At 44.0% G+C, this 25476-nt stretch overlaps 1 protein-coding gene across 1 annotated transcript; it reads right to left on the reverse strand.

Annotated features, from left to right (window-relative positions):
• Positions 1-1517: 1517 nt before the first annotated feature.
• On the reverse strand, positions 1518-25476 carry OIT3 (oncoprotein induced transcript 3; the record flags this gene model as incomplete). The annotated part of the gene is made up of 9 exons (XM_081105293.1): positions 25383-25476; positions 20897-21271; positions 19869-19976; positions 13754-13876; positions 12736-12858; positions 10921-11081; positions 9064-9479; positions 3473-3572; positions 1518-1688 (listed from the first exon to the last, which is right to left on the reverse strand). The coding sequence occupies exons 1-9, from the start codon at positions 25441-25443 to the stop codon at positions 1518-1520; spliced, it is 1638 nt and encodes a 545-aa protein (XP_080961419.1). The 5' UTR covers positions 25444-25476.

Raw genomic sequence — 25476 nt, forward strand, 5'->3', positions numbered from 1 at the left:
AAGCCCCTGAAATCTGAGGGCATGAGAGACAAATGGCCATTCCCAGAGAGTGGTTCTCAGCCCTGACGGCAAATTAGAATCACCGGAGGAGCACTAGCAACAGCGTCTCCAGGGGTGGTATCTACAGGCAGGCATACCTTTCATTGCGCTTGGCTTTCTTGCCCTTCACAGGTGTTGCGTTTTCTACAAATTGAAGGCAAGACCTTCCACCAAGAAAAAGATTATGACTGGCTTTGTTGTGAGACTCAGTTTATTGTCGTGATCTGGGAGCAGACTGGAAATACCTCTGAGGTTTGCCTCTGCTGGTAATTTATAAAGTGACTGTGATGCCCCGTGAGGCCTGAGGGCCACCAAGGTCAGGGGCTGGCAAATGAAAGCCCACGGACTGAATCGGGCCCAGCACCTGCTGCTGGGAGGTGTTCCTGGAACATAACCATGCCCACGTGTGTTCATGGCTGCGCCCGGGCTGCCAGAGCAGAGTTGTGGCCGAGACGGCATGGCCCAGCAAGCCTAAAACAGTTACCATGAGGCCCTTACAGAAAAATTCGGCAAACCCCTGATGGAGTTCACTTTCTCCTTTCCTTTCCTTTTGTTAATTTCACTGGTTCCATTAAGAATTGTTGGTTGCAGCCATTTCTAAAAAGAAAAAGAAGAAAAGTTGTTTTCTGGTCTTATGTAAACCCATGAAATTAACTGGCTTAGTAAGAAACTGGATTTAACAGCAGATAAAATTTATCTCTGTGGTTTATTTCAATAAAATTAATTAAGCACCTACAAAATAGAGTATGGTATAATTTTATACCTTTTTCTATTCACTTATCAGTCTGAGGGCACAGAATGCCAAATAACAGGGCATATGACACCACATTTTAATTTTATCTAAAGTTCAGTCATTGAACCACTTAAATGCATGTTATAATAAATTTAATAACATTTATTAATTGAAGATATTTCTTAAGACAACATAAAAATGTCAAAAGAAAATATTGTGCAAGAGAAAAACCAAATAGTATTTTTTAGTACACACTTATATTGATAAACTTCTGAATTCCCGGTAACTATTCTGTATTTGACTTGAAATTTCAGGGTATTATATTATTTACATAGCTAAGGAATCATTGGGTATTTAAGTCATAGTTTCAAGCAACTATTTAATTTTTTAAAGTTCTTAATTTGAAATATCATACCCAACTTCTGATTTTATTGCATCGTATAAAAGGTTATTTATTGTAGAAAAGAAATGGGAGAAAAGGGTGAGCTGCCTTCTGTGTGGACAGCATAGCTTTTGACCTTGGGAGGATGAAGCCCTAACAGGGTCAGGTTGGTCCGCAGTGAGCTGACCTCTCCCGACCTTTGGGCCAGATCAGAGGGCGTCAGTCCTGCGAGTCTGTCTAAACCCACAGCATGATGTTTAAAGAAGGGCAGTGATCTAGCGTGTTGACTGATGTCCTCAGAGGTCACGGGGAGAAGTTCCAAACAGGCGGGCAGCCGGAAGCCAGGCCTGGGCGTTCGGTGTCCTAGTCCTCCCAGTCGATGCTGATTGGGCCGCCCGTCAGCATCTGGCTCTGCAGACCAGCTGCGTCCTCCCCTCCTGCCTCTCGCCGCATTCTCCGGTGGCAGCCCTGGGCACAGCGGGAGCGCTCCTCCAGCCTGCCACACACCAGGACCCGGCAGTGCAGGAACACTTCCTGGAAAGGCCATGTCGTAATGAACAAAAACAATGACAACAGCGATCGCTTGTGGGGCACTTTCTAGAAGCCAGACACTATACCAAATATTTCATATATGTCATCTCATTTCATCTAAACAACAACCCTTTGAGGTAGATGTTATCATGCCCATTTTACAGATGAGGGAACTGAGAGAGAGGTTAGGGAATTCGCTCAAATTCACACACTTAGTAATGTGGCAAACACAGAGTCCTGTGGGAGATTGAAAACACCACATGCATAGTTTATGCACTTGTGGAGGGCCCGGAGAGGCCTTTGTGAAGGCAACACCTAATAACGGCAACCTCTTCACTCCTCACGTCAGAGTGAGGAATGACATCAGCCCCCATGCACTTCTGTGTAAGGTTGGTCCTTTCTCTGAGCTGCTTCCGGCAGGTGACTTTCCAAGCATGCTGCCTAGCTGAGGAGGGAGATCAGGATCAGCCACCCTAGTGGGCTCTCCTGGGGTGGTGAGGTAGCTGGGAAGCACATCAATGCACTTACATGCAGCATGGGAAAGATCACTGGTCTCTGAAACTTCTTTTTGTTGAAATGTTTCAACAACTCTATTCAAACAAAAATCTTCCTCCTTACCCTATTATAGATAGCTGCTTATAACCTCTATAGCTATGTATGTACATTTTAAAAATGTAGCATTTTCAACACGCATGCAAATTGTTATGACAAGTCTTTTCATGTCTCCCTTTTCTATATTTCCATATTTCTATACCACTTTAATAACTGCTCAACACTGTGCTAATTGATATACTGCAGCCCTGTTTGTTTGGGGGCTTTTTTTTTTTTCACTCCCCTTATACAATGCTCTATAAACATATCCTACAAGTCTTGCTTTTCTTCTTTTGCTTGCTTGTTTTTTGAGAAATTGTCAGAATTGGAATTTTTAGGAAAAAGAACATGATTATTTTATGGTTATCCTATATAATAAAAGGCTAATATGCAAATCGATCAAATGGTGGAATGACCGGTCGCTATGACACACACTGACCACCAGGGGGCAGACACTCAATGCAGGAACTGCCCCCTGGTGTCAGTGCGCTCACACAAGGAGAGCACCTCTTAGCCAGAAGCCAGGCTCATGGCTGGCAAGTGCAGCAGTCTGTCTCCACGGCAGTGCTAAGGATATCAAACTGTAGCTTAAGCCATGTGACGTCAGTCACACATCCCCCGAGGGCTCCCAGACTGCGAGAGGGCACAGGCCAGGCTGGGGGACCCTACCCCCTCAAGTGCATGAATTTTGTGCACTGGGCTTCTAGTTATTAAATATTGTCAGGCAACTTTCCAGAAAGTGTACCAATTTATAAGGCCACTGTATACTTTTTATAATTTAGTGTGTTGTGATTTATAATTTTATAGACTAATATGTATTAATAGAGTCTTATAATGGTTTTAATTGGCATTTTAAGTACTACTTTCACTGAGTATTTCACTGTTTGTGTTTTCTGTGAATTTCCTGTCCATATTTTTTGCCATGTGACCACCACACAGGCTTTTTCACCCATACCTGCCCACAAGGATTTAAAATTGTGATCATATAGTACCTTCTTTGAACAAACACAGCTATTTTATTGGGAGGGGCAGATAATTGTGACATTCATGAAGGTGCTAAGCTTCTAGATGGCCAACTTTACAGCATTTTTTCATAGAGGAAATGCAGATGATAAATGTAGCTCAGAGAATGTCACCAAGTTGGGATATTAAGAGGGAAGGCTCAGGTAGTGGGTGGGGGGTGGAGTGCAGCTTACCTTGTGGTCTTTGCCCACAAACTTGAAGACAGGGACCTGGAAGTGCTTTGCTAGGTGATCCCGTGATGTGTACTGCTTCACGGAGTCATCTGAAACACAGCTGAACGTAGGGCAGGGTGGCACGTAAGACTTGATTGCTTAAGCAGGGGTGGAAAAACAACCCAGGCCAACGTGTTCGGTCCAAGGAGAGGGAAACTGGGTGGAGGAGGCTGGGCTGCACTCAAGCTTTTTAAGAATGAAGGAAAAAGGAAATTCCCTTCAGACCCAGCCCTGCTCGTTAGCACTGTCTGTCCCATCTGTCATTCACTGTACCCACAAACTGGGCACAAGGACCTCCTGTTAAGTCAGTGTATTCAAGTATTAGCAACAGCAACAGTATTTATTTCAAGGGTATCTTTTGTATTTTCATCCGTAATATGTTGCAGGAATTCTGCATTCCCATACTTTATTATTGGTTTGAGAAGGCCTTTCTTTAGATTTCATAAATATTTATGAGTACCTAATAGATAGTCACCCCTGAAGAGAATTCAAGGGTGAGCCAACCCCAATTCATGCATCAAAGAGCTGCATAAAGATCCAAGTTTCTTAGAGAATAAATAACGGGTTCTATTGGGGAAAAGTCATTCACTTCCAAATTGTTTTAATTCTTCTTCCCAATTTAATACTAACTTGTAGCTTGGCAGGGTTTTGGGGTTTTAATCTCAGATCTACTGCTTAAAGTGAACTCAGGCTCACCTCAGGGTTAGCTGGGGGAAAATAAGTATTATGGATTCTCCAGGTTGAGGCCAAGGTTTAGCATTACGAACCTTTTCTCCTTGAAGATGAAAGGCCATGGGTCAGACTTGTATTATCTTTTCCATTATGAAGTCTAAGTGAACTTTCTTTTTATAAGTATATTTTCCTTCTTTTGGATACCTAATAGTTCCTGTCTACCAGGCCAGGGGAAAGGGGGGAATCAGATGAAAAGCCTGTGAAACTGGATACCTGCTCCTTGTGCTGACAGGCCACTTTCTAGGAATTGCTAATTGCTCTTTCAGTGCAATGAAAAAGCCCAATGAAAGTGTTTAAAAATAAGGCATCTTGACTTGTATTTCTATGACTATCTTATGCCTCTGAATTGAAGAGGACCTAAACGTATAATGAGTTTCTATTATTTCTTGTGTTAATTTTCATTTTTCTTAGGTGAAATTAATTTTTATCATCTTCTAATTATGTTCCCTGGTAAATCCTATTGCACATCTAATCTGTGCAATACACTCTGCTGGGTGCTGCAGAGGATATAAAGATGAATAATATGGTCTATGAAATCAAAAGCTTATAGTCCAATATTTATTATAATAATGTAACAATATTAAAATGGCACTTTCAGCATTTTCAAATTTTCTTTATCTGAAAGTAGTAGGGCTGGGAAATTGGGAATAAAAACATAAAGGCCCTGGCCAGGTAGCTTAGTTGGTAAGAGCATTGTTCTGATACATCAAGGTTACAGGTTCGATCCCTGGTCAAGGCACATACAAAAATCAACCAATGAAGGCATAACTAAGTGAAACAACAAATTGGTGTTTCTCTCTCTCTGTCTCTCTCCCTTTCTCTCTCTCAAATCAATTATAAAAATAAAATAAAATAGCCCTGGCCGGTGTTCTTAGTGGTTAGAGCATCAGCCTGCCCATTGAAGGGTCATGAGTTTGATTCCCAGTCAAGGGACACGTTCCTGGGTTGCAGGCTCACTCTCCACTCCTTGTTGGGGTGTGTGCAAGAGGCAAGCAGTTGATGCGGCTCTCTCATGTTGATGTTTCTTTCTCTCTCTCTCACCTCCTCTCTCTCCCCACTCTCTATGAAAAAACAACAACACAAAAAAGCAATGGAAAATTATATATACTCAGTTGAGGATTAACCAAAAAAAACCCAAACAAAAAATAAAAATGAATTGAGATGTATTTATAGTGTAAATATACACTAGATTTCAAAGACTTAGCAGTCTAATTAAAATAATCACTAATAAATTTTTTATTGATTAGATGTTGAAATGGTAATATTTTGGAGAAACTTGGTTGAATAAAATATACTATTAAGCTGAAACCGGTTTGGCTCAGTGGATAGAGCGTCGGCCTGCGAACTGAAAGGTCCCAGGTTCGATTCCAGTCAAGGGCATGTACCTAGGTTGCTGGCACATCCCCAGCAGGAGATGTGCAGGAGGCAGCTGATCGATGATTCTCTCTCATCGATGTTTCTAACTCTATCTCTCTCCCTTCCTCTCTGTAAAAATTCAATAAAATATATTTAAAAAATATACTATTAAATTTAAAAATAAATAAACATACTACACTTTTTCCTTAAGAGAGAAAATGAGGCAGAAAGAGCTGTGTCTGGGTAACACATTGCAGATAAGACCCAGGACAAATTCTGGCTCTTGATTTGTTTTTTATTGTGATTAGATAACGCTAGTCCTATCAGCTTTAAGTTCGTGTGCTAAAAGAAAGGCCAATGATATATGACAACCCAAAGAAATTGATCATCCAAAAGTTGCCCAATATTTGATTTTGGAATTCAATAGATTCTTTTTCTGGAGATTAACTTTCTAATTCTACTTTGCCTAGGCTGGTATGAAATTATTTTGTATTCTCGGAGCATATATCAACTCAAACTAGAGGGAGGTGAGTCGTGTGTTAAATAAATATCAGGGGAAACCAGCCTCATTTAAATTTAAGCTGAGGACAATGAATCATCAAACAATTTATAAGTGTAAGTAAACTACATTATGTTTATTTAAGGGCTCTGCACTATTATGATAAATACTTATTCAGACTCATTAGACTTCATAGTTACAAAACAAGACTGATTACTGTCAGAGGGGTGGGAGGTTGGGGGGCTGGGTGAGAAAGGTGAAGAAATTAAGCAAAAACAAAGAGAGACTCATGAACACAGACAACAGTATGGTGATTGTCAGAGGGAAGGGGGTGTGGGAAGAGGTGGAAGAAGGCAAAGGGGAGATAAATGGAGATGGAAAATAACATTAAAAAAATAATTCATTACGCAAATATTCAGTGAGCCTCACTGTAGGCTAGGCATTGAGGCGGAAGTAGAAGGAAAAATGGTTTCTAGTCAGGTTGGGAGGAATCCCGGAAGGCTGCATGGAGGAAATAACCTTGCTGAATCTTGAAGGACCGGTAAAAACCACACAGGAAGAAAGAAGACTGCAGGCAGAGGAACAGCAGGCGCAGAGGCAGGAGGGTGTGAGGAACAAGAGCGTTTGGGACTTGCTCACCGTTCCCTTTGGCCTGAGCAGAAACTGGAGAGGGTAGAGGTCAGAGGGGGAGGCACAGTGAGCCACGCTGAGGGCTGGGTTTTATTTTGAGGGATTACCTCATGTGCCCCATTACTGTACTGGAGATGGGACTGTTTGCCTGTTTACTAAATTGGCCTCCACAGCTGTGTCTTTGAGTTCTTGCCTTCTACTTTTTAAGCATTTTAATTTCTTCCACAGCTTTCTTTTTTCTGCTTTGTATGCACCGAGGGCTGGAAAATTAAGTAGCACAGCTTCTTAGAACTGTCTGAATTTTAAAAGATGTCCTTAACTGAGAGTCTGAATAATGAATATATTAATAAACTTCACAAGCTTAATTGAGGTTGCAGATTACATGTTTTCCCAGTAAGTGAGGAATGATTTTACATTTATTTTTGCAAAGGAAATATGAGGCAGAAGAGAACTCTTGATGTTAGAGAAATGCTCACTATTTTGATGGTAGTCATAGCTTCATGAATATATACAAACTGTATACTTTAAATATGGGTATTTATTGTATGCCAATAGTACTCCAATAAAACTGTAAAAAAAAAATCAAAAAGGAGCCAAAATCCACTCTTCTCGTGAAAGGAAATCAATTCCCCAATCTACATAGCATTGAATATGTGACTAAAAAAAAGAAATAAAAAAGGATACTTCTACTTTTCCTTTTAAAACTTTCTGGCGATCACTCTACGATGGCAATAAATCCGAAGGACTGTGGGTCCCTGTGAGACCTGCCACTGGCTATCCGCTGCAGCTCAGAATGACAGATTTCCATCCTCTAAAAGCACGCCAAGGGGACGGCAGGAATCTGAAGCCAGAGCATTCCCTCTGGTAAACAGTTACCACCCAAAGGAAATCAAGAGCCATTAAAAAGTTTTCAACGGGGGTGTGACAATCTGTGTGTTTTCCTTTTGACTGGCTACCCGGGGACCCTGGAGCCGAGAACTGAGATTTGGGAGGCTGTGCTGTTGGTGGCTGTATTAGCTTCCCCTTGAAAGATAACGAGGGCTGGAATTAAGCCAGTAAGAGTGGAATAGAGAGAATGAGGCTTGGGCTTTGTTATTATTATTTTTAAATATATTTTTATTGATTTCAGAGAGGAAGGGAGAGAGAGAGAAACATCAATGATGAGAGAGAATCATTGATCAGCTGCCTCCTGCATGCCCCCTACTGGGGATCAAGCCTGCAACCTGGGCATGTGCCCTGACTGGGAATTGAACCATGATTGCCTGGTTGACATGCAACCACTGAGCCACACCAGCTGGGCTTTTTTTTTTTTTTTTTAAGTTTCTCAGTTGATTCTAATGTGCAGCAGAAATTGAAAATCACTTAGCAAGAGATTGTTAGCAGCAGTGGTGAGAGATGTGGAGAAGTAAAAGCAAAGCAGATGTTCCCAAGGGTCTATTGGGCCAGGTAGTGACGTGCACGGCAGGAGGCACACTGCTGCGACCTTACTAGGCCATTTCCCTTTACACTGCAGCTCCCGACCTGCCTGAGATATGCCCCCTGACATGAGGACAAGGAGGACACTGATGAGCTGCCACACTGAGCGTGGGTTTCAGTGTGCACACCCTGGGAACGTGAGCAAAGGGCGTGATAACTACTGAGCTGCCAATGATACCTTGAGACACACACGGTTCTTAATCCAAGGGGCCTTAGGAAATACGCAAGTCCCCTTTGTATAAAGCAAGCTACCAAAAGTACATTTGCTTTGTCTTTCTTCTCCTAAAAGCTACCAACTACTTCTTCATCAAACCAGCGTCTTAAAAGGGGCGTCTACATTGGCTGCTTCCAGTTCCTCATCCCCTTGCACTTGTCAGCCCCCACCTGGCACTCACGCTCTGCCCTCTCTGAGCAGGTTAATCAATCCCACAGTTTCAATCACAAACAGGGTGATTCTCTCTTTTATCTCTGGTCCTGACCTTGTTCCTGGGTCTAACTGATAGGCACTTCCCAATGCCCCCTGAACTTCTTGTCCTGTGCATCCTCCTGGCGTTTACAATTCAATATTGTTATTTAGAATTATCACACTCAGTATTTTAACCTCAAATCTGCTTTTCTACTTATATCCTCTTGTCTTGATTGATGCATCTAGGTGGCCATCTGAGCCAGATCCCATGGAGTCATTTTTGACTCTCTCTCCCTCACCAGTTTCCACCTCCAAAATGTCAATAAATGGTTTCTGAATTAATTAAGAGCTCGCAAGAGCGCAGAGCCATTCTGGGAAATGACTGAGCATACTGGTGCACTTAGAGGTCGGATGTGAACTGGGAGGAATAGACGGTGTAAGCAGCATAATTACCCATCCCGGATAAGGTAGTACTTCAGGATCTCGTCGATCTTGGAAGTGGGGGTGGCAAAACAGCTCTCCACCAGGCTTTCCAAGCCGTTCACGTGCACCAAGGGCTCGATGCCAAAGTAGAGGGAGTCTCGAAGCTTGAGGGTGGGCAACGCTTCCCGGTAAGGCTCTTCAAACTCATGGTCCTTGAAGATCTCCAGAGTGAACGGGAAGATGCCGTGACTGCGGCCCATGATTTCCAGCGGGGCGTTTCGAAGGTTGGGAACGTATCCTTCGGAAATGGTGTACAGGCGTGGGAACTCGCAGGTCACGGGGATCAGCAGTTTGCTGGTTCGGATGATGATGTCCCCGCTGCTCCCTGGGGTCTGCTTGGGTAGACCTGTCACAAGGTTGCTGGCCACGATCTTGTCATTTACCACCTGAGCCAGGCCGGGGGTAAGAGAGGAAAGAGATTTTACATTCATTTCTACAGTTTTTTCCCCCTCCTCTTAATCATAACCATCTCCAAACCTCAAAACACGTTAGAAATTTGGTTGCTGAAGCCTGAAGCTTTTAATAATTTTTTGCATACTACTTCGTGGTCAACCCACACATTCCTTTGGAATATTACTCAGAAAACCCGAGCTATGCAGAATCAGCAAATTCAAAGCTCGTATGTTTTGGGAGAGAGCAGCTTCTGTGTGTTAGGTTTTCTGTAAGTCTAGACCTGCTGATCCTGCTGCAGCACAACCTGGTGCTGACCTCATCCACACGCAGAACTTCAGCTGCTACTTGATTTTCAGTTCTTTATGTCCAGCCTCGTCTGGCGCCTCAGCGGGCATTTCCATGCCATTGTGCACAGATCGAATAAACACAACCGCCTTCTCCTGGAACATCTCCTCCATATCTCACCCCAGGTCTTACTAGCGCTCTGATTTTTTCTTCATCAGATTCAATAAAAAACTGTTTAACTAAATGATGACAAGGGCCTCTGCACTGCTCCCCAGGATCCAGGTCCTCTTTTCCCCTCCTTCCTGCACACGTCTGATGTCATCACGACAGGGCCTGCTGAACCCCAAGTCCTCACCCTAGCGCACAAGGCACATCTCTGGGAGCATCTCTCTTCGTTTTCTCTTCCAAAATGAATTCCTTGCCAGTCAGGCCCATGCCCAGCATAAGCGTAGGGATTCCCGTCTCTGGGACTGGCTCATTTGTTTCCCATCTGAAATGCCCGTTCTTCTGCTCTCTGCCTGTCAACCACACATCAACCACACTCATGCTTCCGCCCCAGGTCCAGTCCTACTTGTCTTGGCTGCTCCAGGGTCTGTCCCTTTCTGGCTTCCTACAGCCCCTCTCACCTGGATCACTATCTCTTTTTTTATATTTCATGTGTATTGTCATCTCAATACTACTGTATATGTTTCTAAAAACCAGGAATCTTTATTTCGTATCCCTTAGGCTCCCCCGCAGAGGGATGTACACAGATTCCTGGATGAAAGTACAAACCTTTTGCCTCCACATGGTTCAATACTTGGACTCATTGCTGCCTCATAAATGGACCACCATGTGTATCAGTCGCTTTCTTCATGTAAGACGATACTGGTGCTGATGCACTCAGGACAAGGTCTACCCATGTTGGAGGTCAGGCAATTTGAGAACAGAAATAGCAGAATTTGTTTTAACTTTCTATCCCCATGGTGCCAGGACCACAGCACATGCGCAATAATAGATTGGTTAAATGAGTGGCATTAGATTTTTTGAAATCCATTCTTTCATGTGGAAATATCTCCTTTCAGACAAGCCGTACCGCATACCTCTGTCTACTACCCCCCCAACGACCGGCTTTTGGTCATTCCCCAGGGTCCTCCAGGAGGAACCTACATCGACCACGGTGCCACACGTCTTGAGGGAGAAGAGGATGTTGACGTGGGTGCCATTGGACACTCCTCGGCAGGAGGTGTTGGTCAGGAAGAGCTCCAGACCGCCCACCAGGTCCCTGGGGACGCTCACTTCGATGGTGTTGGTCTTGCACAACACGGGCACTGCGGCAGAAAGGGGCTGCTGTTAGAACCGAGAACCTGAGGGAAGGCTTCTAGAAGAATTAATTTCACCATCATGCAGCTTCAGCTATTTGTTCTATCCTCAAGGAAATCTATGAGGCTCTAAACAAGTTGGTGAATAAAACCAGGACTCTTAACTCCCAAAGCTGTGGTCAAATAATGCTCCTGAGTATATTACCTCGCAAATGAGGAACTAGTATGTTCAAGTTTCAATTCGACAGACATTTCAAAGTCTGGCTAGCATAACTCCATGAACTGAGGCACCTGGAGGATTAACTTTTAGCACAAACACAATTTATTGGCAATCCAGAAAATGACTGCTTGGATACAGGCTTAAATTATATAATGGTCCTGCTTTGACTTTACTGTTAATTACTGCTCCATAAAACAGGTAATAAAAGCAGTGTTGGTGCACTTGGGGAGGAGTTCTAAATTGTCTTTGTACTGTTCAGTAAGCCATAACTCTGGCTATAAATTGCACTTGCACTGAATATAAAAAGGTTGCTTTCCCTCAGCGTTCCCATGTTCATTTCTTCCAACTCTACAAATACCCTAAAAGGAATATGTATGGGTACCGTCTGGAAATATCTGAGGAGAATATCAATATTTGAGGACATACCATAACAAATGGTATAGTAAAAAGAAGTCAGAGATAGTTGCTCACTAAATATTTGCTGGATGAATAAAATAATGTTCTGGACAGAAATAACCAGATTTCCAGAAAACAGTTCTCAGAGGATTATTGAGGCTCGTATTGTAAGTGCAGGGAGAAGAACCAGTTCTCTAGGGCTTTCCACTAAGTTTCACAGCCCAATAATCTGCTAGAAAACAGAAGAACTGCTTCGATGTCTTACACGTCTAAATTGAGTATTCGCCTTACAATTAGTAACAGAAATTAGAGGGAAAAAATCAAAGATGGGAAAAAAGCAAAGGAAACCGAATGATCTAGAAATCCCATTTCTGGGCATTCATCAAAAAGAATGAAAAACAGGATCTCAAAGAGATATTTGCACACCCACATCCATAGCAGCGCCATTCACAATGGTCAAGAGGTAGAAGCAACCCAAATGCCCATCCATGAATGACTGAGTAAACAAATGTGGTATATCCATACAATGGGATATTACTCAGCCTTATAAAGGAAGGAAATCCTGTCATATGCTACAACATGGATGAACATTGTGGCCACTATGCTAAGTGCAATAAGTCAGTCACAAGAAGACAAATACTGTATGCTGGGGGAGAGGGAGATGGGAAGTTATTAAATGGGTGTAGAGTTGCAGATTTGCAAGGTGGGCAAGTTCTGGAGATGTGTTACACAACATTGTGAATATACTTAACACTACTGAACTATACACTTCAAATTGGTTTGGATGATACATTTTATGTTATATATTTTCCAACACACTTTTTAAAAAAGCAAAGTAAAATTGTTTTGTTTTGTTTTTTTGTAATCTTTTCTTAGGTCTTTTCTGTTTTGAATGTTTCCAGGATGAAGATGCAGGAACACACGCTGCTGAAAGAGCTGGCGTTCTAAAAGATGAGAATCTTGACACATGTGGGTGAGGAAGGCAGGGAGGTGGGACGGGGAGAGGAAGCATGAATCAGGGCGGAGGTCAATCCCTGCAAGTACTACCTTGGCAAGTGCGGTTGTCCTCAGACAGCACCAAGCCCCGCGGACATTCACACTGATAGCCCTGCTCAGTCACAAGGCAAGAATGGCTGCAGCCGCCATTGCTGTTGTGGCATCCTTCAATGTCTGCAATAAAAAAAAAGGGGGGGGGATGATCTTGGAGCCCTCTTTTCCCCGAAATTCTGGGTCTTGGGATGGCACTTTGCATTGGGGCTTAACTTAACTCGTCACAGTATCACTGGGGCCTAACAGTCACTGAGACATGTAGGAAAGCCCACAAAATATGGGTATTAAATGTTAGAGCTACAAAGAGCAATCTTACAATACCCACAGCTCTACACTCTTAAGCTGGTCATTTTGTAGAATTCCCTTCAATCTGGATTTGTTTGTATTTTAATGGTTACTATGTTTGGGGGAAAGTCATTTCTTAATTGCTGTAATATTTAGTTTGCTCAATTCAAAATTCTATGAGAGTATTACTGGTGTAAAAGGAACAGAATAGAATTTGATTGGACCAGCTAGATGGATCGGAGTTCTTGCCAGTTGGTTGGCTCATCAGTCCTTCTGTATCCCCATCGCTGCTCTAAACCACTTGTTATGTTACCCGTCTCTATTACCTTGCTACTCCCAGTGTGCTCCTTGGAGTCAAAGCATAGGTGTCACCTTGAAGTTGGTTATTTAGAAATGTCTTGGCCCAATGCCAGACCTACTAAACCAGAATCTGCATTCTAACAAGAACCCAGGTGATTTGTGGGCATGTTAAAGTTTGAGAAACACAGTTTTATTTTCCAAATATGTGGCTCTTTACCTCTTGCAAAATGCAACTCCCTTCTGTGAAACCTTGGAGACAAAGTTAACAGTGACTTCCATCTGCAAGCATCCTTGATGATGATGAACCCCTCTGTCATTTCCTTACACAGCCGCACTGTTACTCTCTTCTGACACTGGGCAGTTTCATGGACAGCAGAGAATAAGCCAATGGCCTGGGCTCCCGATTTGAATCCTTCTTACCCATTCTCACCTTCACAAGTCTTGCCATCACTTCTTAGCACACGGCCAGCCCCACACTCACAGCGATATGAATTTTTGAGGTTTACACAGATCTCACTACAGCCACCATTGTTTTGTTCACATTCATTTTCATCTGTAGAAAAGAAACACACCATGTACATGGTGCTGAGCAACTTAAACTCTCAACCCCCTTAGCAGAATCTCCACATCTTTTCAGTTCCTCCTGATACACTTTCCACAGCCCAACCCCCTTGCTGAGATCCAGTATAATCACTTCTATCAACCAGGACTCCTCAACCAAGTTATTTGTCCATCTGCCCTCTGCTGAAGCAGAAGGCACCTACGCCCTCGCCAATTCCCTCCTAAGGGCAAAACTGTGGGAAATAAAGTTCCTTTTGTCGCCTACGTTCACCTATTTATTTGCATTGGTGAGAATCTCACTTACTCCAATGAGCTCCTGAAGATTTGCCAAATAAATAAAAACTTATAAATCAAACCGTGTTCTAAAGGCATTAAAGGAACGTACATTGCAGAAGAAAATATCTGACGTTTCTGAGGCAGTCTTCTGCCATACATGAGCAACTGCCCTCGAAATCTCTCTTAAATGTTGGAATATTCTCACATTGTACTTCACGATTGTTAAGTCATTGTAAGGATCTGACGAAAGAAGGGACTCTTGCCATAAAAAAATGCACAACTGGCAATAAATGTCGACCCCCTTCCTTCTACAAACAAAAGAAAAGGAAGCGTGGAGCTAAGTTTGTCATGGCTGGGACATAGGACCGAAGCCAGGGAGCGGGGTTTAAACACCCCCGAGGTGGGAGGAAGCATGGCCTTGGGCCCAGGGGCGGAGATGAGCAGGAACTGAAACCCTGTCTGGGACCCTGGCAAAGGTATCCCCATAATGAGTTGGGGAGAAGCATTTGCTGCGAGGCCCAGGGAGGCAGTAAGGAAGCTCTCGGCCTGAAGCTCTAGGAGAGAAAAAGCCTCCAGAAACCGCAGGAGCCCCACGCCCAGTCCTGCCACGGCTGACGTGTGAACTTACACTTCCCACATGTTGTGGGGATATTGTAGCCAGAAATGGATGTAAAACTTGGCCTGGACTGTGAAGTTTCTGTGATGCCTGACAGAGCATTTGGAAAACTGTTCTGCAGTAAAACTTCCATAAACTGGGTGATAAGAATAGAATCTCCCCACCCACTGCCCCGAAAACAACAATTACATCAGAAAATGGTTTGCCATGAAATACTAACCATGAGGAAATAATTTCCTATAAGAGAGAGTTGGCAAGATAACAAACAAGGGGCTTTGGATTGGAGATAAACAAAATGATCCAGAAAAATCCATAATACGAGGATTTTAAAAAATCACCAAACAGATAAAAGGAAGGATAGTTGCCCAGTTGGTGTGGCTCTGTGGTTGAGCGCCAACCCATAAACCAAGAGGTCCCTAGTTCAAGTCCTGGTCAGGGCACATGCCCAAGTTGCAGGCTCGATCCCCAGTAGGGGGTGTGCAGGAGGCAGACGAATGTTTCCATACATCCCTTTGCCTTCCTCTCTTTAAAAAAATCAATAAAACATGCTGTTGTTGTTTTTTTTAAAAAAAGATAGCAACCAAAATAAGTGTGTAAAAGGATAAAACAGAATTGAGAAACAAACATGTTGAACATGTTGAAAATATAGTCAATGAGATTAGAACCTTCCGTGGGTGGTAAGAGGCACCGGCGGCCCTCCTGGAGGTGGCCACACCAGTGCTCAGGCCAGGCCTCTGTGGCAGGGCTGACCTGCTTACCTCAAGCCTGATTGTTCGATGTGAAGGAGAAATGAGCTTCTATTATTTAAGCCACTGTTATTTAAGCCATTGTTATTTGGGGGTCTGTTGTTATTTACAGCCTGACTTTGATCCTATGCCCCAGCAATTCCACCTTTATGGGGTCAGGTATAATTTTTATGTTAATTTTAAGAACACACAAAGCACTGCTACATATTGTTATGGGTACACATATGAATAATAAAAGCATAAAAACAGGGACCAGAAGAACACACACTAACTTCAAAACACTGACTCCCCCTGGAGGGCAAGAGAGAAAAATGAGATGGACTGAGATGATTTTACTTGTATCAGTAAAATTTTATTTAAAAAAAAGAGAAAAACTTAACCATAGTCAAATCTGGGTACATGAGTATCTGTTATATTATTTTCCTACTAGAGGCCCAGTGCACAAAAATTTGTGCACTCGGGGGGGGCGGGGTGGGGGGTCCCTCAGCCCGGCCTGTGCCCTCTCACAGTCTGGGACCCCTCGGGAGATAACGACCTGCTGGCTTAGGCCTGCTCCCGGGTGGCAGAGGGCAGGCCTAATCCCTAGGTGCAGCCCCTGGTCGGGCTCAGAGCAGGGCCGACTGGGGAATTGGGGCGCCATCCCCTGTCATGCACAGAGCAGGGCGGATTGGGAGGTTGCGATGCCACCCTCAGTCATGCTCAGGGTAGGGCCGATTGGGGGGTTGGGGTACCGCCCCCTGTCACACTCAAGGCAGGGTTGATGGGGAGGTTGCGGCGCCACCCCCTGACACGCACAGAGCAGGGCCAATCAGGGGGTTGGGGCGCTGCCCCCTGTCATGCACAGAGCAGGGCTGATCAGGGGGTTGGGGAGCTCCCTCCTTTCACGCACAGAGCAGGGCCAATCAGGGGGTTGGGGAGCTACCCCCTTTCACGCACAGAGCAGGGCCAATTAGGGGTTTGGGGAGCTACCCCCTTTCACGCACAGAGCAGGGCCAATCAGGGGGTTGGGGCGCTCCCCCCTGTCATGCACAGAGCAGGGCCCATCAGGGGGTTGGGGAGCTCCTCCCTGTCACGCACAGAGCAGGGCCGATCAGGGGGTTGGGGCACCGCCGTCTATCACCCACAGAGTAGGGCCAATCAGGGGGTTGGGGCGCCGCCACTGTCACACTCAGGGCAGGGCCAATGGGGATGTTATGGCTCTACCCCGTCACACACAGAGCAGGGCCCGTGGGGTGGGGGGGTTGGGGCGCCGCACCCTGTCACACACAGAGCCGCAGGGCGATCAGGAGGTTGGGGAGCTCCCCGCATCAGGCACAGAGCAGGGCCAATCAGGGGGTTGGGGCGCCTTCCCCTGTCAGGAACAGAGCAGTGCCGATAGGGAGGTTGTGGCCCCGCCCCCTGTCACACACAGAGCCGCAGGGCGATCAGGGGGTTTGGGCGCTGCCCCCTGTCATGCTGATCCCGGTGCCGGGAGACCTCGCGGCTCCGCTGATCCCGGTGCTGGGAGGCATATTACCCTTTTACTATATAGAATAGAGGCCTGGTGCATGGGTGGGGGCTGGCTGGTTTGCCCTGAAGGGTGTCCCGGATCAGGGTGGGGGTCCCCACTGGGGTGCCTGGCCAGCCTGGGTGAGGGGATAATGGCTGTTTGCAGCTGGTCACACACCCTTCAGGGTGGGGGTCCCCACTGGGGTGCCTGGCCAGTCTGGGTGAGGGCCTGAGGGCTGTTTTCAGGTTGGGACTGAAGCTCCCAACTGCTTCTTTTTTTCTTTTTTTTTTTTTTTATTCTGAGCCAGCTTTAGCTCTGAGGCTCCGCTCCTGAAAGCAGGTATCTGGTTTGTTTAGGTTCTACGATTGAAACTCTGTATCAACTCCAGGTCTGAGATCCCGGCTAGCTGAAAGCTGGTTTCTGGGGTTTTGTTTAGCTTCTATTTTTGTAACTATGTTTCAAACTGCCAGCTCAGAGGCCTCCAGCGGCAGGCGGGGAACGTTGGAGTCCTCCGTCACTGAAGCAAGCAAGCCTCATGTTAGTTTCAAGCTGCCTGGCTGCCGGACGCCATCTTGGCTGGCAGTTAATTTGCATATCGCCCTGATTAGCCAATGGGAAGGGTAGCAGTCGTACGCCAATTACCATGTTTCTCTTTTATTAGATAGGATACTCTTCTCTCTGCCTGAAAAAAATTACATAATTTAAACTAAATAATAAAAACTATATTACATCAAAGAGAAAAAAAAAAAAAACTAGGAGAAAATTGACACATGCACATAAACTTTGCCTGTAATTTCAGGGAATTCATGATCTCCCTGAAACTGATGGACAGACTCCAGGTAGGAACTGCAGTCTGTTCCCTAGGTACTGGTAGGCAAAGGTGTCCAAGATAAACTATTAAGCAAGAGGCATGTATGATGTGTATGATATTTGACCTTTGGTGTAAAAAAGGGGGAAATAGATATTAATATCTATATTTGCATTTTTATACCTGCCTGAGAAAAAACTGGAAGCACATAAGGAAATAATACAAGAGTTTACTTGGAATGGGGTGAGGAGGAAATGGGACAAATGGAGAGAGCTAGACATTACACTGTATACCTTTCATGCTATTTAATTTAGGAACTATCCTATATAATAATAAGCTAATATGCAACTTGACCGAACAGCAGAATGACCGGTCGCTATGATGTGCACTGACCACCAGGGGGAAGACACTCAGGAGCTGCCCCCTAGTGGTCAGTGCGCCAGAAGCTGGGCTCACAGCTGGGGAGCGCAGTGGCAGTGGCAGGAGCCTCTCCCACCTCGGCGGCACGCTAAGAATGTCCGACTGCCAGGTTAGGCCCGCTCCCCACCATCAGCTGGACATGCCCTGAGGGCTCCCAGACTGTGAGAGGGTGCAGGCTGGGCCGAGGAACCCCTCGAATGCATGAATTTTGTGCACCGGGCCTCTAGTTTAAATATATTAGCTTTTCAAAGTTATATTAAAATAAAAGCAAAAAAAATGAATGAATTAGACTTATTGTGGCGATCACATTGTAAAGTCTATAAATGTCGAATCCTTACGTTGTACATATGAAACTAACATAATATTGTATGTCAATTATATTTAAAAACCAAAAATAAGAGAAATGAATGAAAAAGTCCTGCCTTTAAATAAAAGCCAAATATTTTCCAACAGATGTGTGTCCATGCGTGTGTTGTGTGAGGGGAGAGGGGAAATTACAGGAACCATTGTCTCCTGCACCCAAACATTTTAGCATGAAGTCACACAGTCAAAATGGACCTTGTAAGAGCGCTAACAGCTGTTGTGGGAGGGCTAACCATGCTCCATAGCCTGGTCAGTGGGGCTCATTTAGGAGACTGAAGAACAACAGCTTTTCTTAAGCCATTTATATGCCTTTCGCTCTAATTCCCTATCCCATTCTAACCTGCTGCCGTTCTTCTTGAGAAGGTGTGGGGCAGGCCTCCCCTTCCTCACTAGACTTCTTTTAAGTCCATTTGCGTCTGAATACAAAAAGACTCATAACATTAAAGGGAAAAGAAGGGATCTTCAGTCTTGGGTTTTTCAACAACAAAGCAACAATTAAACAACTCTGGATTTCCCACAAGCAATCCAACTCCTCTTTCTTGCCACTCAGAGAAACCAAAAGTATATTAATGAAGCTGTAGGAGTCTGTCCTTAGATAATTGTAGACCAGAGCTATCCAATAGAAATACAAAGCAAGCTACACAAGTAATTAAAATCTTTCTTGTAGTTATATTTAAACATTTCTTAAAAGAAAATGGTAAAATTAACTTTAATAAATACTTGATTCAATCCACTATGTCCATAATGTTTCATCTCAATATATAATCAATATTAAAATTATTGAGATATTTTACATTTTTAAAACTAGTCTTCAAAATCCAGTGTATATTTTATACTTATAGCCTGTCTCAATTTGGATGCTAAATTTTCATGAGAAATACTTAATCTGTATAGAGTCATAAAATTTACAGTTGGCTACTCAAGTTATTCCAAATATTTTCAGTTTTTCAATGACTGAATCAAGTATCAGTTTTTAAATTAAAATTAAGTAAAATTAAAATTCCGTTTTTCAGTCACTCTATTTCAAGAGCTCCATAACCACTCATGGCCAGGGACTCCTGTATTGCACAGAACGATTCTAGACTACACCTAACCGTGCCATAAATCTGGCTTAAAGCTTTAGTTATGAACTACAAGGGCAAACACCATTCCAGGTGTTCTGAGGCACAGACTGGAGAAACGATGGAGGTCTGAGTCAGGAAGAGTTTTTGATTTGTCCCTTTGATCTTTAAATAGTCTGTTTCTACTTCAAAATTAGTTTCTTACCAAAGCATGTCTGCCTGTCGGGGCCCAGCACGGTCCCTGGAGCGCACCTGCACTCGCTGGTATCCGAGCAGCTGCCGTGGCAGTCCTCATCGCAGATGTCATAAAAATCTATGGAAGGATAAAGATGACCTTTTGTGACAGACTAGGACCAGAGGACCCTCATTCCTGAGTTCAATCATGGGATACTAGCTTCTAGCCAACACCCAGAGAACGCTCATAGTTCAGGGATTACATAAACCCAATGGGAAGACATACCACCCAGGAACATCTTTTGTCATTTACATCAATGATTCCCAGCTTCAGATCCACAGGCCCTTGGTTGGCCATAGATTCTGCAAATCTAATACCTCACAAATACGAGCTATGGGTTAAATAAACATTATCTCATATCACATAACCCATGGACACAGACAATAGTGCGGTGAAGGCCTGGGAGGGGACAGGAGTGAGGAGGAGAGAGTCAATGGGGGGAAAGAGGGACATTTGTAATACTTTCAATAATAAAGATAAATTTTAAAAATAAATTAACATTATCTCCTACTTCTCTATGTACTCTATTTTTAAATATATATAATTTGAAGAGACTGAGAAAACAAAAATTTATTTAAAAGTATTACTGACCTAAAGTAGCTTCTTCCCATATAATTTTTAAAAAAATCAATGGATACTAAGCACAATGCTATCACATGGATGTCTAATATATATTTAAAAAGGGATTCTCCACACTCAAAAAATGTTGGAAATCCTCTACTTAGATAACCTAAATCAACATTTCATTTTCTAATGACTTGTTCAAAAGGAGTGAAGACAAAATAAAGCAAAAATGATCAAAGGCATAGCCCCTTTCTAGTCTCCAGAAATTTTTCAGAAACTTAAGAAGAGAACTCAGAAATCACAACCTGGAGGTATATGCGGCCCTAAATCCGTGCTGTTCGGACTCTGAGATTCTACCATCACTGAATTTCCCATGGCGCTTTTCTCCTTGATGCCTTGCGGGGGAGGATAAAGAGCACAGAGAAGGTACTCACGGCCACAGTAGACGTGAAAGCAGACACTGGGCTTGGTCAGACGATACACGTAGTAGCCTCCGGGGCAGGCCTTGACCTCCACCGTGGTGTTCCAGAGGCAGCAGTTCCTACTGAAGCTCGCGCAGGCCTGGCGTTGCACGATGCCATCACCTTCTAGAGGGTGGCTGCCATTGAGCCAGACAGGTGCGTGGGTTCCACAGTGGTTTTCCGGGATGCAAAAGGTGGGCATGGCATCCCCCGCCATGCCCGTGAAGCGGTACCACTCCCCATCCACATGGTTGTCACAGAGAGGTGGACCTTGAGATTCATCCAACTGGTGGTCAGTGTTCCTCCAGGGCTCATTCAGACTGATGTAAGCAGAACAGGGATCTAGGGCTGGGAAGGAAAAGGACACCTCAGGGGCACCTTGTGCTATTTCAGTTCACAGAGACAACGTCCTGGGTCCACCCCCTTGGTCCTGCATTTTGGCTTTCTGGGGTTCAGAAAGAAATAATCTCAAGTTCCCAAAAGTAGCTGTTTAAGATTCCCCATGCTGACTCACACATGTTTCACAAATGCCTTTTCTTAAATTACTTCAAATCTATCTAAGGCTCAGTGTCAGCACTGGGCTAAGTTTTTCATCCATGGTAATCAGTTGATGGAAAGAGAGTTGTTCAGAACCAGGGAGGTTAGGGTTGCAGTCTCATTGAACTCTGCCCTGGTCAGACACAGTATTGTGTCCACACCTGGAGGCTATACTTTGTGAAAGTAATGGACAAACTTGGTATCCAGAGGCAGGTGACCAGACTTAGAAGGAAGCCTAAAATTATTTACTGGGGAAGAAGCTGAGAACTATAGTTCGGAGAAAAGAAGACTGAAGAATATACATATCACTTTTCAAACATCTGGACTGGGCTTGTGGAAGAGGAATAGGTATACTGTTACAAAAACAAGAACAAATTGTTATGGGGAAGCACATTTCGTTCAGTTACTCAGTAATGGAGAGGAATGGATGAGTCTTTGGAAATTTTCAAAAAATATTTGGATGGCCATTTGTAGGCAAGATGGAATCTTGCACTAGCGGGAAGCTTGATTTGATAACAAATGTGTAAAACTCATTCCACTGAAAAGGAAAAGGTCTCTGGCACATGTCAGCTGCTTTGAAATACACAGAATACTGGCAAGTAGTTACCAAAGGTAGTTTCAAAGTGGGTATATTCCATCAGCTTATTGAAAATGTTGTAAACTTTATATATTCACCACTAGCCATGGCATTACTGTGGATAATAGAGTAGAATTTTCAAGCATGCATTTTTAGCACGTGGACAAATGTCTCATCAAAAACATTTTAAGGACCAAACACATCAATATCCCCAATATTCTCACTGTTTCCCTCAGTTTCAGAGAAACATTGAATTAATGTAGGCAAATTGTCTGTATGAACCTATAAAACCCAGAAGTTCTAGAAAGGAGACCAGCCATAGAGTACTGTTCTTTTTAATGCATGTCAGGCTGACCTAACTGATATTGTAGGCAGGGAATTCACATGACGGCTGATACATTTTGTGGGCAGGAATTTCAGTTTTAGCAAACAAGGCACAATAATTAAATGTAAATGGACCATGATCATAAAATCTAAGTTGTCTAGAAAGTATTTTGGATTTTCCCAGTCTACATTTCAAACTCAAATTTGCTCTCTAAACTTCACCTGTATATAGAGGAGTGTGTAGCTTAGTGCTAATGGCCAACCAGCATATGACAGTTTGAGACAGGAAATAACTAGGATACTGCACTTTCTGGAAATAACACATTTGCAGAGTTGCCTATGGCAGGAGCAACCATCTCTTTTACCAGGTCCCTGTGGGACCCCAACTGAGCCCTAGTTTATAGTTTGCTGTCCCCCTTCAGGGGAAGAAGTGTCCTCATTTAGACTCTCTCCCTCTCAAAAGGGAAAAATTCCGTCATCAGCTCTCCCAGCTGTGGGTTTTCAGGGAATTTCACAGGTGATCATAAATTCATAGAAATATTTGGTTCATTTCCTTGGCTCTAATTTTATAAGAAATGGTTAGGTACTCAACTTGTAATGGCTTTTACAGACATTCCTAAACTTCTCAATAACTATTTCATGAATTATAAAGTTTTTCCTTAAATTCAGCTGTCATTTCTTGTGCTGTTTGTTAAAAATTCGCTTTCTCTCCTGTTGTAGGGGAGATATGGCACAAACAGGAAAAATTTCCCTATGATCTCCTTGAAAATAAATAAATGATATATTTTAAAAAGTTACCCACCCAATATTTCTTACATTAAATATACACATTCATCTTTTCATCTCCAACCCCTTTTAAGGCAGCACTTCCATCCTTTAATCAGCTGTTAATTCCTGTGCTCAGCTCTCATCATGGAGCACAGAGCTTGGTACAATGCCTATGGCACCCTAAATTGTGGACATATGTACCCCTCAGATGGAAGCGCTGCAGGAAGAACAGCCCCGTGGTTCCCTTTCAAATGTCAAGTCAGGAGCCACCTTTGCTCCCCCCCCCCAACTCCCCCTTCGCCCTCTCGCCTGCCAGCCGCCCTGCCAGCCACCCCTCTGGGGTCCCCACTCCGGGGACGCAGGGACGCCTGTGCACCCCCAGGGTCGGCACCTCACCGTGACCCAGCAGGGAGAGATAATGTCAAGTCCCGCCCTTCGTTCTGAGGTTTGCAGAGCCAGAGCCTCCAACCCTTACATCCTCCTCACCCCAGCCTCCCATCAGGCTCAGTGCTGGAGCCCCTCTCTCCTCCCTTCCTTCTCCTTGCCTCCCTGCCTTCTTCCCTGTCAACCACTGGGCTTCCCTCCCCCCCCCCTTCTTTTCCTTCCCTACTTCTTTCCTCATTTCCCTCTCCAACCAGGACAAACATTCCCCGCCCCTCCCCCCACTGCCCTTCCCCTCCTTCCCCAGTTCTCCCTTGAGCACCGTGTGTGTGTGTGTGTGTGTGTGTGTGTGTGTGTGTGTGTGTGTGTGTGTTAGAAGCCTGGGGAGGGACAGGTGTATCATTGGGAGGTGCAGGAGGTGTGTGTGTGTGTGTTTGTGTGTGTGTGTGTGTGTGTGTGTGTTAGAAGCCTGGGGAGGGACAGGTGTATCATTGGGAGGTGCAGGAGGTGTGTGTGTGTGTGTGTGTGTGTGTGTGTGTGTGTGTGTGTGTGTTAGAAGCCTGGGGAGGGACAGGTGTATCATTGGGAGGTGCAGCAGGTGTGTGTGTGTGTGTGTGTGTGTGTGTGTGTGTAGCATAAGCCTGGGGAGGGACAGGTGTATCATTGGGAGGTGCAGGAGGCACTGAGGAGAGTAAGAAAGGAAAGAGAATGGGAAGGGGAATGGATGTTGAGGGGAGGATGACTTTTGCTTAAGAGGCTCTTGGTTGTCCTAGCAGCAGATTCAGGACGATTAAATTGAGCTCAGCCCCATCTTTTTAAAACAGACGATTAAAACAGCTTCAGACTTAGAGAATAATGGAGAAGATGGTACAAAGAGTTCCCCCACCCCCACCTGGTTTCCCTATTATGATACATCATACGTGGTACCTTTGCCACAATCAATGAACCAATGTTGCTACATTATTATTAACTTGAGTACATAGTTTTTTAGATTTTCTTCAGTTTTGCCTTGGTCTTTCTCTGTTCCAGGATTTCATCCAGGGTACCACATTGCATTTAGTTTTCATGTCCTTGGGGTCTCAAGCCTATTTTTTTTAAAAAATTTAAATATGGACTAGATATTAGATAGTATTGAGTTACTGTTTTGGTGGTTTTTTTCAAGCCTATTTTTAATGTGTATCCATAAAGGTACTAGAGCAAGGCCTGAGTTCCTTTGAAGATGTAAATCAGGGTCAATAAAATACTGAGCTACTCAAAAGAAGGACTGTTCTCTCCATCTCAACCTGCCCCCACACTCTCCTCTAAGTAGAACTTAAATTCTGTTGGAGAAAGGAGAGAGCCATCTATTAGTAAGTGGAACTGCAGCTTTGCCTTGTTGGCCAGTTTTGTGCCAAGCTTGAGGAGAGACAGTTTACGATTCACTCAGTCTGTGCAAAAAGTCCTATTTTCAGATGTCAAGACTACGGAGTTTGATTTACCAGATCTGTACCTTTCATGGGGCTATAGCTTTCAGTCAGTCCCTGGAAATCATTAAAGAAAAAAGAAACCTATCCTTAACTCTAAAAATCATTGTTTTGCTCTTGAAGTTGTAGCTATAAAAGTGCCTTGCACATAAAAGGTTAGAAGTCCTTTTACACATATTTAGCTAGTGGAAAGCTGCTGGATATGGCTGATCCGTGGAAATTTTGGCTGCCCAGACAAGGGACTAAATGGAACATGAAACAGCAATTCTCTGACAATATATCCTCATAGGTTATCAATGACTGGACCCAGTACTGTAGATACTGGATTCGAGCTCTTAGTAACCTGTGCATAACAGCAATTTCCTACAACAAAATGCTCAGTATGCCAAGTACTTGATACTAGACTCACCCATTGGTGCTGCAGGTGTAATTGTGATGAGGAGGCAGGTGAGAAGCAGGAACTGAGGCATCCTTCTGAATGAGCCACCAGACACCGACTGGAA

This window comes from Myotis nattereri (genome assembly GCF_964212035.1).
Source record: "Myotis nattereri genome assembly, chromosome: 13".
NCBI classification, from domain to species: domain Eukaryota; kingdom Metazoa; phylum Chordata; class Mammalia; order Chiroptera; family Vespertilionidae; genus Myotis; species Myotis nattereri.